At 47.8% G+C, this 15460-nt stretch overlaps 1 protein-coding gene across 6 annotated transcripts in view; it reads right to left on the bottom strand.

Moving 5' to 3' along the window:
- The window catches only part of NAV2 (neuron navigator 2), a 405016-nt gene that overhangs the window by 327990 nt on the left and 61566 nt on the right, over nucleotides 1-15460 (bottom strand). The window contains exon 1 of one of the 6 annotated variants that reach the window (XM_066251124.1): nucleotides 10480-10689. The exons of the other annotated variants lie outside the window; for them this stretch is intronic. Coding sequence (XP_066107221.1) covers nucleotides 10480-10530 — 51 coding nt within the window. The 5' untranslated portion in view covers nucleotides 10531-10689. Of the gene's footprint in view, nucleotides 1-10479; nucleotides 10690-15460 lie in introns of those variants that run through there. 6 annotated transcript variants of the gene reach the window in all.

Below are 15460 nucleotides of genomic sequence, written 5' to 3'. Positions count from 1 at the left end.
CACGTACATATCTCTTTAAAGTTTCTGACATCCTGGCGGGAAAAGCTTCCACCAGTCTTCCAGATACAGAAACTGAAGCTCAGAGAAGTTAAGTAACTTGCCCAAGGCCACAATGATTTGGACCAAATGCTTTTGGTTTCCACAATCAACGCACTATATAGGCTGCCTTCCTCTGTTCTCCTATAGCCCTTAATCTACGCCTCTGGATGGTTCCTAGGTCCTGCTTCAGACCGCAGCTCCCACCAGTTTTCCTGTGCACACAAGTAACTGGCACACAGTTCTTGTTCAGTAATTTTTGTAAGCATGTTCCCTGTGTTCCTCATATTAGTCTGGCCTCCACAGCTGGTCTGTTAAGAGCTGGATGGCAGCAAAGAATGTGAGGGAGGAACAGAAACTCCCTCCTTTGCTCTCTTTCCCAAGATCCCACTTGGATTCCCCAAAGAAGGAAGTGCCATTACTATTTCCGGCTTCCCTCTCCATACCCACGGGACATGCTGTGTCTGATCTGGCCGGACAGAGATCAGCACTACTAGAGGGCCCCCCGTTGACTGGTGGGTAAAGTGGCCGCGTTTAAGGGCAGGAGTCAGGCTCCATGCCGTCTCTGTTACTTCTGAGCACAGACTCGTCTGGCTCCCTTTCTATTTAGCATCTCCACCTGGGAGACCAGGTGGTCAGTTACGTTAGGCTGACGTTGCTGCCAATTCACGGGAGAGAAGGCAAGAAGCCTTCCTTCGGACCAGGCCGAACTCATGTTCTTCGCATCTTATCTAAAGTCCTAGATTTGGGAGTCGATTGGTGTTAACCGAAAAGGCACCTCGCCAGGAGAATAAACGCCATGTGTCTTTGTCCCTAAGGAGGGAGGAGGAATGAGGGCACAGTGCTGATTTCATGGGACAGTCACAGAACCCTTGCATAGTTTGGGCCACAGTTTTGGTAAGTATTCAATAAAACTTGAAAAACTATGTCTATAACCTTCAACCTGACACTATCAAATCAGTCCATCATGTCTCACTCTTCTCCTCTCTCTCTAACCTGCTATTCCGACTGACTTTCAGATTTTTTTCCCAGGGACAGTGCGCCAGTCCGGATTTCCCAGGTTAAAAGCCTGAGGAATCTTTAAACTGCCCTTCCTTCTTTGCTGGCCACTGATGGTCAGCGGGCCAGCCCTGCCAGGTCCGCCTCCACCACCACGCTCCTACCCAAAGGACACCTTTCCCGTGCCACGACCTTCACTCTCGCTTACCCCATCCAGAGAAGCCCGCCAGAGCGGGAACCCTGGGAGGGAAGCTGACATCTCCATCATCTCTGCATTCTCCAGAACCCACCACAAATACCTGAGACACACAAAATGCCAAAGCCTGGGCTCACTGTAAAACCACCATTCCCGCCGACAGTCCTGGGCCGTGGAAATTCAAAAACAAGGATAGGTTGCATGGGCCGCAGCTTGACTTCTTCCAAATGTGACACTATATATCAGAATTCAAAGGTCTTCATCAGATCCCCACTGCTCCTAAAGCACAGCTATACCTCACCTACAGTACCAGGTAAGTAAACCCTACAGTCAATAAGCTGAGCTCCAGGACCCACCCACCAACTTCTAGCCCAGATAGTATAGCAAAACCCTGAGATAAAGGGGCCTGGTGGTAACTTGAATTCCAACATCAAGGGCCTGGTGATTTACTCCCAACCTCAGTCTAGACCCCGTTCTCCAGTGAGGGCAGGAAAGGTCTTATCTTTGGTGTGAGTGTAGGAGGGTAGAGGGGAAGGAAGGAGAGCTGGGAAAGTGACCACCCCTCGGGAGGTGCAAGTGGGCCTTGTATTCCCCCCGGCCCACTGTGCCTGGGGAGCCACCCAGATGCCACCCTCCTGGGGCACTCCTGGAACAAATTTCATTGTCTTGAACATCCAAAGCAGCTACGGAATCCCGAAACAATGCAAAATGAAATCTGGAGTGGACCTCTACTGAGTGGGAGCCAAACTGCAGCCTGAACCGAGGCTGACTCGGAACCCACCGAGAACCCAGGATCCCAGGATCCCAGGATCCCCTGCCAGCTCCTGCTCGGACCCACTCCAGTTATTTTATTCACCTCACAATAAACAACCTACATTTTTAGGTGAGTCAACCTTGCATTATGTTGAAAAAAATCAGAATAATGACTTTTGAGTTGCCCCATTAACTGAACACATAGTGTGTGCCAGGTACTGGCTGGTTCTGGGCAATGCAAAGACCACGGAGACTCGACTGCTGCCCTCCCGGGGCTTCGACTGCTGCCCTCCCGGGGCTTCGGCCGCAGCAGGCGTCTGCTCGGTCTGTAGAGTCAAAGTAAGCCAACACCAAGCGGTGGCCTGGGGAAGGGGGCTGTTTATCCACAGCAGCTACTGTGGAAACATAATCTATAGGGCTTAGCCCTGAAACGTCTTGGAACTGCACCGTAGGTAGCCTTGAAACTCCAACTGTCTCCCTGAAGAAATCTATTTCCATTCTTAGAATACAGAACACTTCCCGGAATCAGGAGAAAAGAATAATGCACCAGACTCCAAATTCCTCGCGTTATCTGATTATTAACATGCTCTTTTTTTTTTCTGACCCACCTGCTCTCCATGAAGGTGCATGAATAGAACTTTTCTCCTTCCTGCCTGGTGTGAGCTAGGTGTGCAGCCATCCTTTACTGAGAGATAAACATCTTGGGAAGGAGAGAGGACTGAGAGCTTGTAACAGATGCTCAGGAAATATAAGGTAAAATAAACCCTAAATTAGTTACCCCTAAATTGCTCTGAGTCAGAAATCTATTTATCCAAAATAGAGGCGCCCTTAAACCAAAATATAGCTCAGTCTGGAACAGTCCCTAACGAAAGAGGCAGCGAGGCAACTCCAGGACTGAAAACTACTTTGTCTAGCGCTCCCTGCTCCTCCCCATACAGCAGCCAGACGTTACTTTGGAGAGAACATTTACAACTGCAGTTAGGACTTAAAAAAAAAAAAAAAAAGCCAACCAATGCAATAAACTCACTTCATTTAATTTCAAAACATGAACTCATTGCTATCTCAGGAAATATCACCTTACTCTTTAGATTAAATGTTAGCCCCAGACTAGGATGCATTCAACAATGAGAAAGTAATATACTTTAGGTTGGCTTCTCCAGGCTCAAGTTTCACCAAAACAAGTTTCGTACAAAGATTAGCCAAGTACCGGGTAATGGGATAGGGCAGGGTTACGTCATCCGCGGCCCATTTCCAAAGAAACATGGCTTTTCCAGGTGGAATGCTAAGTGCTCTCTCCTTGCTCTTTATAATCTTTGTTACACTAATTTGCAGGATGGGTAATGGCAGATGCATTAAAACCGGTGAAAGGCCACAAGGCCTTGGGCAGGTCACTGCATCTCTCTGGGTCCCTGCTTCCTCCACTGTGGACAGTTGGGGTCACTACTCATGGAGCCCCTTCCTCAACTAATCTTCCAAGAATGTTAGTCCTGACCCTACTATCTAGCTCTTGCTACGACTGCCCTGGCATGAAGTCCCCCTTCCAATCTTTGAGTCCAGCATTCAAACACTGTGTGACTCTTACATTCTATGATTATGGATCAAACAACTACTTGGCAGATCAAGTCAACTCACCTCCCAGGCCCACAGCTTGGCTATATTTCAAACCCTAGCCATTATGTATGCACCTTATCCCCTTCCCAGGCATAGGGAGAGCTAAGAAAAAGAATACTTTTTGCCCTTGATCTGATGATGATGATGGTAATGAATTTTTACTGATTGCTAATAAGGTGTCTGGTCCTGCACAGAAAGCATTACTTCCATTATCTCATTTAATTCTCACAAAATCCCTACCAGGCGTGCGTGCATAACAAACACGGGACCCGAGGGGCAAGGAGAGTAAATGATCTGTCCAGAATCTCAGAGCAAGATGGTAGCAAAACCCAGCATTGGAATCTAGGTCTGACACTGTACTATCTTTGGGCCAATCTCTATACTTGAAATAGCCAAGTGTAAATATAAAAGCATCTCACTTTGCCTGGGACAGAACTGGTTTATACCTGTAACCCAGTGTGATTATTAATAGAACCCATTTCCACTCTCAGAAGTGTCCCGGCTTGGATAATAAATTATACAGTCACTTACCTATAATGCCTCCTTGAGGAGTGACAGTAAAGATGATGATCATCATTGTACAACTACGTCACATTTGCAGTGAAGTCTCCCTTAACCACACTGAACGAAAGAATGACCTCTCTCAGCCTCCCTAGTCTTCTTACCCTGCCATATTTTTCTCCATAACATTCATCCTTATTTTAAAAAGCAATATTTATTTTGCTTATCATCTGCTTCCTTCACTAAAATATACGTTCCATGCAGGCAAAAAAATTTTTGTTTACTAGTGTATCCCCATAAATACTAGTTGCCTCATAAATATTTGTTGAATGAATGAATGCAGCATCCTCATTGTAACAATAGCTGACATTTTATGGAGTATTTACTATGTATGTGCTGGGTGTTGTTCAAAAGACAGCTATTTTATCAAACAAGCCCAGGTTTGGAACAACTGTCATCATCATATTACAAGTAAAGGAATAGAGCCTCAGAGAGTTGATACTCTCCCAAAGGCACACAGTTAGTGGCAGGGCTGAGAGGGAACTGAGTGAGGGTGACCGTCTAATCACAACTCCAAGTCTGGCAAAAGAAACCCAGCCCACACACCAGCAGTGCGGGACTGAGGGCACTCTGGGCTTCAAGTCGGGCTGGCACTACTGCCTGTTAGAGATCCCGGGAGGTGGTATGGTCAGACAAAAAAGGGGGCTTGAATTGAGCTTTGGAAGATGGGATGCACATAGACACAAGGGAGAAGCACTCAGTCCCAGGGAGCAATGAAAGTGAGACATCACAGTGCTGACCAAAATGATTGGCACCAACAGCACCTCTGGGATAGCCCCGCAGAGGAAGACTTAAAAACACTGTCTCCTAGAAAGCCCCGAACACTACTCCAGAGTCGGACTTCATCTACCAGCAAGCAGGATTCCACAACAGGTTTCCGACCAGCAATGATGCAGCCTGTAGTTTTGATTCTCGAAACTTCACATCAGTTACAATGCCAGAGAAGTTGGCAGGAGCCACAACTATGGACCAACCACGGCTCACCCCCAGGCCCTCTGCAGACCTACATCCTCCTGAGCCCAGTGCACAGACTAAGCTGGTAAATCCCTGTTGAAAGCACCTCTCTTCCCACAGATATGCTTGTGTTGCAGGTCCTCTCAGGTTCCCTATGGGCACACAGCCCTTCTCTCGCTATAACAAAGATGATGTAGAATGCAGCTGCTTACCCTTGTCCCACACCACATTAGGAGGACCAGAGGTAGTATCTTTGGTGGCTAGGAAAATCTTTTCCTCCCTCCCAGCTCTCCCAAATACCTCCATTACACCTTCCTGTGACCCTGTTTAAACAATATCACTCAACTCATTCTAACCCCACTCACGATTACCCACTTTTAGTGGTAGATCGGGATCCTTCCACAGCCTCTCCGCCTCCATGGCTGCTATTTCTGTAACACCAGCACCAGCACATTTGCAACATCTGAGTCAAAAAGAGCAACCTTCGGGAATCGCCTGCGTCACCCAGCCAGGAGCCCCACGCTTGAAGCTGGCGGGATGATGGCAATCTAGGCCACACATATCCAAGGGGTCAGAGGATTTCTTTTCTTTTTTTTTTTCTTTTTTTTTCTGGTTTCATACAAAAACAATTGCATAAGTAATGTGAGCACTGCTGAGTCACTAGAGGGACCAATTACAAATCTCTACATCTATTAACACAAAAATGAAGGAAAACATGTTACCTCAAAATGTCATAAAAGGGAAGTCACTTACACATTTCTGGGGCTTTCTCTCCTCCCCTCCCAACACTCTATCGTTTACTTTCCCCATAATTAACCAGAGTCAAAACCTTCCTTAGGGGCCTTGGTTTCCATTCCAAAGAGCTCATTACCCACAACAGAAATGCATATGGAAAGATTCCTATATATTTCAACCTTTTTCTCCAAAAAAAGGGATGGGTTTCTTGCCCTTGGGATTTTTAGAATTAACTGAAAACAAACATGATGATTTCAGTACCTGGGAGGCGGTGAAATCTGCTAGTTATAATGAGTAGAAAACAGGAGAGAGTTCTAGAAGTCCCCGAGAGTGGAAATGAGGGGAGTGCCTGCAGGTGGTGAATGGTCAACGAGCTTTATTCAGAAAACAGCAGAAGCTGTTACCAGGAGGATCAGCCTGTGTACAGCGAGATAAATAAGAGGTGAAGGACCACTGCATTTTAAACACAGAACCTGTGTCCTCGGGATCTCTGCAGTGTCTGTAGCATCCTTGCCTATGGGAGGGCAGCACATAGCTGCAGAAAGGAGGACAGGGCCCTTTAACCCACCAGCCTCTTTTAATCTGCTTGTTAGCCTGGCTGAAGAAAGGCTCAGGGGGTCTTTGACCAATGCCTCTCTGGGGAAAGATTAAAGGTCAGAGGCACATTCCCTCATCATCATTATTCTCAATTATTCTTCATTCAGAGCCACTTTCTCCTTCATTTTGAGAAAGGGCCTTATATGAGCTTTCCAGGATACTGAAGGGTGATGACCCAAGCCAGCCCAATAACTGTGCCCTTTCCTCTCCACTCACTCAGCCTCTCCCTGACCAAAAGGCATTAAGAGGGGGAAGCAACCGCCAGAGGCCCCCACAGACAGGAGCACGGGCAGTGAGCACAGACCTGGGTATCACACACCACTCACATATGCCTAGCTCAGCAGAAGGCCCTGTTCCTCTCAAGGAGGCACCCAGGGCTGTATAACACAGCCATTCAAAGCATAGTGTTTGTTCTCAGACTAGAGGTTCAACAAGTTATTAGCCCTGAAATGTTAAGCAAGTTGCTTAATTCTCTGAGCCTTAATGTCCTCATCTGCATAATGGGGGTAATACTAGTTTCTACGTCATACAGTTATGGTGAGGATGAAATGGAATACAGCTCAAAATAAAGGCTTAATATGCATTAGCTATAACATGATTAATTGTGATAATATATTTTTTAGGAGTCATATTTTTTATCTTCCCTTGATGATAAATGTAATATATGGTCACTGTAGAAAATCTGGAATATAAGGAAAAGTACAGATAAAAAAGAAAAATATTCCTGGTTCTCTCCGGAGCTCAGCACTGTTGACACTGGAAATGTTTCTGTTGAGTCCCTTCTCCAAGCACAGAGAGATGCACACACTACTGGACCATACTGTTGTCACCATTTGTCACCTGTCAATTGCTAGACCTTGAGCACAAAGCCTCATGCACACATTTCTCTAATTCTCCGTGTAACCCTGTGAAGTACCATGGTGCCCATTTATAGACAAGGGCACCAAAGTTTCAAGGGGCTGTGCAACTGGCCCACGGTCACATGACCAGCAGTTCCTCAACAGAGCTGTGACCACAGGTCTGTCTGGTTGGACAGCCTAGCTCTGCACCCAAAGCTGGGCTGCAAGGGTGGCCTCTCTCAGTGCCTTTTCTCCCACTAGCTTTTTGGCTTTGCTGCTTCTCAGAGGATACACACTGCTCCACAAGTGGCCTCACTGCTCCTCTTCGTTCTCTCCAAGCTGAAAGAATCTAAAAGAAGGAAACTGGGGGAGGTAGATGTCAAATCACCCACGCCAGGCTCTGTGCTGTGCCCAAGCCCACTTCTCTCAGTGGGCACTTAGGCCTGAGCAGTCACCTCCTTTCACTTTCATCAAAGGCTCTGTGACTCTGTTGGAAGGGATTTGGACAGAAGTAGGATTTATTATTTACTAGCTACTGCCTTCTACTCTAGGTGGACAGGTGCATTTATCACATTCCCCTGCAGAGGTAACACATAAAGATGCAAGTTTTGCTTCTAATTACTTTTGGCCTTATTTTGATTCAGTTAACCTTAAAGCAGAACATGAAACAAAGCCTTTGGTCTCACAATTCAATCAGTGAATTTTCAAGCTATAGCTTAAATGACTTCATGTTTAGTGAAATGCATCAGTGATAAAAGTTCAGGCACCCACCTCTGGCCCCAGCCCTATTCTGGGTCAGTTATTCACACATAATTGACTTCCAAGATGTTCCCAGAAAGCTCTTTCCTACTGAGGGCCACTAATGATTCAAAGGTAAGAAGGGTTTGTTTTCCCCAAGCTCATTAGGAGAAGAAACCATTCACCCAACAGCACAATGGAGAGTGGGACAGAGATGGAGTCTCAACTGCCTTTGAAGAAAATAGTATCGGCAACTGTCATTCCTCTTTATAGACACCCATATTTCAGACTCTGGGCTGGATCCTTTTTCTATATTCTCATTTCATCTCTTCACAACCTGGGAATGAGGGCTGTAAAAGCCTCCCTTTACAGAAAAGGAGAAGTGATTCAGAGACTAGTAAGTGGCAAGGCTAAAAATCAAACCAAGAATCACCTGGGAGCAAAGCCTTTCCCACTCAGCAGTCCCCCACCAGAACTGGGCTCCTCACAGAGTAAAGACACACAAATAACTGGTAGATCAACCAACTGGTAAATGAAGAAACAAAAGCAAACTAATGAGGTACCAAGTAATCCATGGTTTCTAGGATCCTCAGAAAAGCTGAGGCCCATCCTTGAGCATAGCTGAGGCCATCTGAATGTCTAGATCCAGCCATCACCTCTTCCTGATTGAAGTCTGGGGAGATTGGAGTACACAGGACCATAACTACTGCCTCTCCCAGTGCTTCCGGGTTGTCTGAGCTCCTCAGCCCCTCCCCCACCTGAGAGGGGGTACTCTGTTAGACCACCACTAACTTGGGTGGTCCTCACAGATAATTTGACAAGTGAGACTCAGGTCTAAAGACCCAGACAGACCCTATAAAGACTCACCTTTGACTCACATTGGGGAACACTCCCTTCATAGGCTAAAAGGACAACGATATTGGAGCATTAAGGACATCTCAGTCATTACCACGGCCACCTGCCACCAAGTTCCAGAAACTGTCCCCTGGGATGCTCCACGTTTTTCCTCCCTGGGCAATAATTCTTTCTCTTCTTTTTGTCTTAAAAACCATTTAGGTCTGGAAGCCTGAAACAATTCAGCCCAGGTCAGGACCCAACTTTCCTGTGCTGGATCACGGGTTGGCAACTCAGGTGTAGTGTGGAGAGAAAACTCCAGGCTCTGTGAGTTTCACTGTGGAGCGAAACTCCAGGCTCTCCCACAACAGTCTGTTTGGAGAAAGATTCCAGGAAAGGATTAGGGACCGGAGTCCTGACACAGTGCAGCAAAGGTGCATACCATCCCGCTAATGTACAGCGCATTAAATGAAGTTGTAAAATAGTAGCTTGAAGTCAGACAGGCCAAACATAACACAAGAAGTACGAAAAGCAAGGTGCCATTTTTCCAATAAATAAGTTCATTATATGAAGAAGCCCCTTAGGTTAATTTAACATCTTGGACTACGATGCCGCTACTCTGCTTTTTTTTTCTTCTTTTTTTTTTCCTTTTGCAGCATCTTTAAAGAGCTTACCCAATGAAATATTAATTCCAGTTAATTAATAATAGCTATTCTTTATTCTGTCCTTATTATGTGCCAGGAAAACTACAAATATAGTATCTTATCCTCACAACAGCTACAGAGAAACAGACCCACTTTATTTGCAAAGGAAACTTGACATTCAAAGGGGTAAAGGACTTGGCCACAGCTCTGGCTGACTTCGATGGGGAATTAGGATCCCCCCAATTGACACCAGTAGATGAAAAAGACAAATCACATAAGAAAAACCTGGAGAAGAGACTCCGATCACATTTCTTCCTTGGTCTGGGGAAACAACTCAGCTTCTTGGGGTAGAGGGAAATGCTTCTCTGCTCAGCCCTCCCAGGAGTGATGGGCGGTTATTTTTGAAAACGGAGGAGGGAAAAAGTACCTGCAGCCTACATGGCTCTTGCAAGCTTGAAAGAAAACGAAGCCATTGTGAGAGGCGAGAGAAAAGGACTCGGGTGTTCATTCAAACTGGGCTCACTTCCCCCCATCCACCCACCCCGCAAACACGCCAAACCGCAACGGAGATCAACACCCACGTGCATCCAAAAAGTAACAAAACACAATGGGGGGTGAGTCGGGGAGACCATGATGATCCAGGACGAGCCGTCAGAGAGCAGACCTACCTACTCACAGAGCAACCCGCCGTGTGTGCAACCCGGGAGAGCCCCAGGAATTGTAGGTGGAAGGGACCAGAGATAATGCTGCCCTTTCCCACCCCCTTCTGTCGCTCACACACGCATACACACACTGACTTTAATAGTTTAAAAAAACAAACAAAACCTGAAATCCATCTTCAAAACAATAAGGGAAATACCAAGTACGGAATGCATTTCAGGGGCTTTCCATCAGAGGAGACAATTCCTAGCAGGGGTGGGGGTGGGGTGGGAGAGAGAAAGTAGAGCAGCGCCCCAGGAGTGGGTCTGCAGTCCACCCTTACCAGCTTCATGGTGGTGTTATTCTGTTCCCAGCGCCACAGCATCACGCTCATCTTACTTCAGGGCGAGGAGGGAAGAGGAAGAGGAAAAAGAAGAGGAAGAGGGCGGAGGGGTCGAAGCACCTGCCTGCGCGTCCGGCAGGTCGGGCAGTCCTGTCCCGAGTCGTCCTCCCGTCCCCGGCCCCACCAGGCATCCCCAGCGCCGGCGGCCGTCTCGCCCCCGCCCCGGGGCAGCTCAGTGCACACGGACCCTACCCCGGGGCCGGCGACCGGGCTGCCCGGCTCTCTCGCCTCCTCCGCTCGCTCCCAGCCTGCCTCCGCGCCTCGCCAAATCAAACAACTCCCCCTGCGTCCGAGCGCCCGCGCCTCGCAGCGCGGAGGCCGCTGGGGCCCCGGCGGAGGGGGGCCGGGGGGCCGCTCCCCGCCCCCTCGCCGGCCCGCTCGCCGGCCCGCGTGGTCCCCGGCGCTTCAGTGGGCAGGCTAACCCCTGCGGAGGGGCGGAGGAAGCGGGAGAATAGGTTGGAGGAGGAGAGGTGCTTAACTCGGTCGGGGAGGGCTTAGGTAGGCGGGGCAGCCTGGGGCATAAGTGGGGGTGGGGAGAATGGGGCGGGGGCCGCGCCACTTCAGTCTGTCGCTCCAGGGTCATCGCGGGTCCTTAGCCTAGTTCGCGCCTCTCCCCACTTGTGCTCAGTATCGTCTGTATTTTCTTTCTGCACCGAACTCACCCAAGTTGTCCACCAGTGGCTACTCCTGAACCATCGCCCCCGGAGCAACTGGAATTTTGACTTAAGGATGGATGCACCATCACCACCATCTCCACACAGGACCCGCTGCAGACACCCACACCCCACTCCCCTAGGAACATTTATCTCCTGCTACGGGAAGGACGAGCTCTAGTGTTTCCAAACACACCTGGCTGGCTGCTGCCGCGGCCACAGGAGAAAAAAAAAAAAAAGGCACCGTGGCCCACGCACGAGGAGGGGCAGGCGACTTTAAGGGAGAAGAACAGGGCAAGAGGCTGTGTGTCCTTTGTTTCCTCTTCTGCCGCCCTGACCGGCCACAGGCTCTTTCTAGGAATCTGCACCCTCCACCCTGCGCTTTCCTCTGAGACTTAGAGGGGATGGAGGGTGGGTCCCTCCTCACCTTCCTGCTCAAACCTTTGTCTAGGTCCAAGACCCCCTAATCTGGCAGTGACCCTCCAAGGGCCCCCAGCAACTCAGTATCCTGAAAAGTTTCAGGAATCCTTCAGCTCCTCTCGGCAAGATGGTACTGGCCACCCAGACTTGTCCCTGATTTCCACTGCAGTGGTACTTGGGCTAGAAACCCTGGCTCTCTCCTGCTGCTGGACACCTATGATAACTCATAGAAATGCCTTATTACACATTCCTTTCAGTAGTCAGAACTGTTCGAAATGAGGGGAGGTGATAAAAATGGGTCCTAAATCTTTTAAAAATGATCTTTAAAATTGCCAATTAGATCAAAATGTTGCCCTACCTAAACTTTTCAGGATTTAGCTTCCCTTCAGAGTTGAAAAATCCCAAGTCTTTTCTATGGACTATAAAACTTCCTCTCCCACCCTCTCCCCCTAATCTGACAGTGACCTTCCAGTGATCCCCAACAACAGTAACTTTCTTTTTTTCAAACATACAGAAATCCTTCCTACCTCAGGACCTTTGCACCTGACAGTCCCTCACCCTGGATTACTGTTCCCCCTATACCTGCCTATGCTCTCTCATTTCTAATGTCACCTCTTCAGAGAGACTGATGATTTTTAATGTAGCGATCTTCTCTTTCCCGCACTCTGCTGTCCCATTACTGTTGTCATCCCCTTCCTTGTTCTGATGCTCACTGTGTGAACTTAGCTAACTTGTATTCTTGCTTATTTTCTGCCTTGTCTCATTAGGCTATAAACTCCACAAAAACAGGGACCTTATCGGTTTTGTTCCCCCACAGTGTCCCCAAGTGCCTGCAACAGTGTGTGGTGTCTAGTGTAAGCTCAGTAAATGTTTCCCAAGTGAAAGCCTGTTGACAATGTCCTTCTCTAAGTTCTTGCAGCTTCCTCTGCCATGAGGACTGAGCCAGACCCAGGCAGCACATCCCACATCCTGCCTGGGGCCCTGACCTACACTGAGTGACTGCAGGAGACCCTGTTATGTACATCAATACATGTATTTCTGGAGAATGAAACATCGGCAGTAATACTTGCTGCCTCATGGAAAGGGTTACATCCTAGGGGAACAGAGAAAGAGAACATTTGAAAACATATGTCATTTGAAAAAGCATATTCCATATTTAAATATTTTATGTATTTGGAAAACAGATTTTGAAATAACTAGCTTTTTTTTTCTTAAAATAAAGCTTGACAAATTTTATTGGCCAACAGAGTAAAACACTCTGTTGCAGCTGCTTTAAGCCAGGGGTCCTTGAAGCTGGGTGGGAGGATGTAGAGTCCAGAAACCTGTGAAAATGCTGTGAGACTGGGTGTTGGTGCATTTTCTGGGGAAGCATTAATAGGTTTATGACATTCTCTAGGATATCCAAAACATTAAAAACGACACAGCTCCAGAAAGTCACTGGATGAACAATTAGTTCCCAATCAAAATCTTTGCTGGTCAAAGATGGGAAACACCACTTATGGTGCAAGGAGGAAGGGTGAGGTGGGGCAGAGTCGGCACCTGCCTCAGCTTTAATTAAAGGGAAAAGATCCTGTGGCCTTGCCTTTCAGACCTCCCACCTTCACACATGTGTGCTGGCTCACTTAACAAACACTCCTTGAGCATCTGCCATGATACATTTACCTGGCTCTTTACTGTGTACTGAAAACGAGAAAGGAATCTCTCTCTGATGTGTGCATGTGTGTGCACATGCCTTTACCACGCAATGCACAGGCTATTAGAAGTCGGACACGTGCACCAACAGTTGCAATGCAATGTGACAGGTGCTACAAAAGAGGAGCTGTACAGTGTACAGCTGGGCCATCAAGACAAAAGTTATGACCAAGACTGGGAAGCATGGAAGAGCTTCACAGACATGCATCTGGACAGATGAAGGCAGGTTCCACAGGCGAAGAGATGCATCCCTGGAAGGTGGAATAGCACGTGTAAGGGTGTGGAGTGGTGAAAAAGCACGGCAGGGTCTGCATGATCAGAGGTGGAAACCAAGTGGCAGGAGAGGGGCTATTTGTTAGGCTGGAGCAGGCTATGTCTCTGAAAAGGGGATTCTACCCTTAATTCTTCTACACCAAGGGAGTGGTTTTATTACGAGGATCTCTAGTAACAGCAAGAGGACAGCTTTGAAAAGGCAGAGACAGGAGAGAGGGAGATCAGTTAGAAGGCTGTTGAAATCATGCAGAAGATGGAGGAGGACCTGAATGAGGAGAGGCATATGGAGAAGGGGACTCACATCACCAGTAATCCACAGATGCAACAGGTGTCCCCAAGGGGTAATGGCTATGAGTTCACCCCAGCAGGCATCAGGACCCTGCTGCAGATTTTCAGACAGAAGTGGCCTCTGAAAGGCTCCTACACCTTGGAAAGCTACACATCATTCACTAGGGTGCCTCTCCCAGGACCCTTCTTCTCCCTCCTCCCATTTCTGTAATCTTCCACCAAGACTTCTGATGTGAATTAAGGGAAAGAGATCGGCCTGTGTTAACCACACGGTGATAGGAACAATGCTTGTGAAGTTCTTCCCTGAAATGTAACCTGGTTCCTCCCAGCTGTTGGCCTCTTTTTTTTAGCTCATGGCTTTCTGACCCATCCCCTGGGCCTGACAATGCAGCGCTGACCCCTGCAGGCAGTGACACCCTCCCACCCTGCCTCTAGCTTAGCCCAGATCCCTGAGTGTGATCTCACAGTAGTCACAAGGTAGGGCCCTAGATCCTAGATGTCTGCAACCCCCGGTGGCACTGACAACTCAGTGGCTGAATCTGCCCTTTGCTGAAGCATCTTATGATCCAGACCTTTCTATCCCCAGCGTCAAGAGATCTGTCCCACATCAATCAGCGTTTGTTATTCCTTTGTCTGTCTTTCCTACTTATATTTCTCTGCATTTTCAGCACTTGCCCAGTAATGGAAGGCACACGATAAATATCACCTGAATGAAAGTTGGAGTGAACAAAGAGGAGAGAGGGGATTCGGACAAGAAAGCACCCTTTGAGGCCTGCCATCCCAAAGATCTGCTCCTCCAACGACCTTCCTTCCCTCACCTATAAACAGATGGATGATCTGTCAAGTTCCTTCTCACCCCTAAATTCTGCAAGTCCAGCCCCTGTCTGATAAACTAATTTGTGTCCAGCTGTTATTGCCTTAATGTGTTTCCCAGAGAACACACTTAAGTTTCACAGGGGTCTTCCAATCTTCCAGCCAAAGCAGTGACTAATAGGGGAGAGTTCAGACGCTGTGAGGAACGCCTGACAGAATGGGGCTCTCCAGGCTGCCTCGAATGTGAGATGATGCCATTCCACCCACACAGGAGGCCGATCACAGGGAACTGTCAGTCTTCATGGGGCACAAGCATGACAAAGGAAAAACTAGAAGCTGTGTGCCATCCCAGAGGCTGCAAATGAGGGAGAATGCTCGACATAGGGGGTCCATTACCTTTTCCCCAAATGACTGGGCTTGAATGGTAAAACCACAGAAGAGTTTAGCATGGTTTATCAAATGAAAATCCTAGCCATATTAGCAGCTACTTATTAAGCATGGAACAGGGCACCTTTCACTTACTCATCATAGCAATGCTAAGGAAGGGCATTTTCTCATTTTGCAGATAACGACTCAGAGAGTGACAGTGATCAACTGTGTTCAACCAGCTCAGAAAGCATGAAATAGAAGTATTGCTCAAGCCCGCCTGCCTAACCCCATCTCCGCAGTGTCCCTGTCACTGTTATACTACATATAGGAAATGAAATCCCAGAAATGTCATCTCTAGGAGCAGTTTTGCAAGTGACTTTAAGACTTATTTGAAGGCCCTGATGGGGGCAGAA

Source organism: Saccopteryx bilineata, chromosome 1 (genome assembly GCF_036850765.1).
Source record: "Saccopteryx bilineata isolate mSacBil1 chromosome 1, mSacBil1_pri_phased_curated, whole genome shotgun sequence".
Taxonomy (NCBI): domain Eukaryota; kingdom Metazoa; phylum Chordata; class Mammalia; order Chiroptera; family Emballonuridae; genus Saccopteryx; species Saccopteryx bilineata.
Note: the sequence above shows the minus strand (reverse complement) of the source record. Positions and strands in the feature narration are given on the sequence as shown.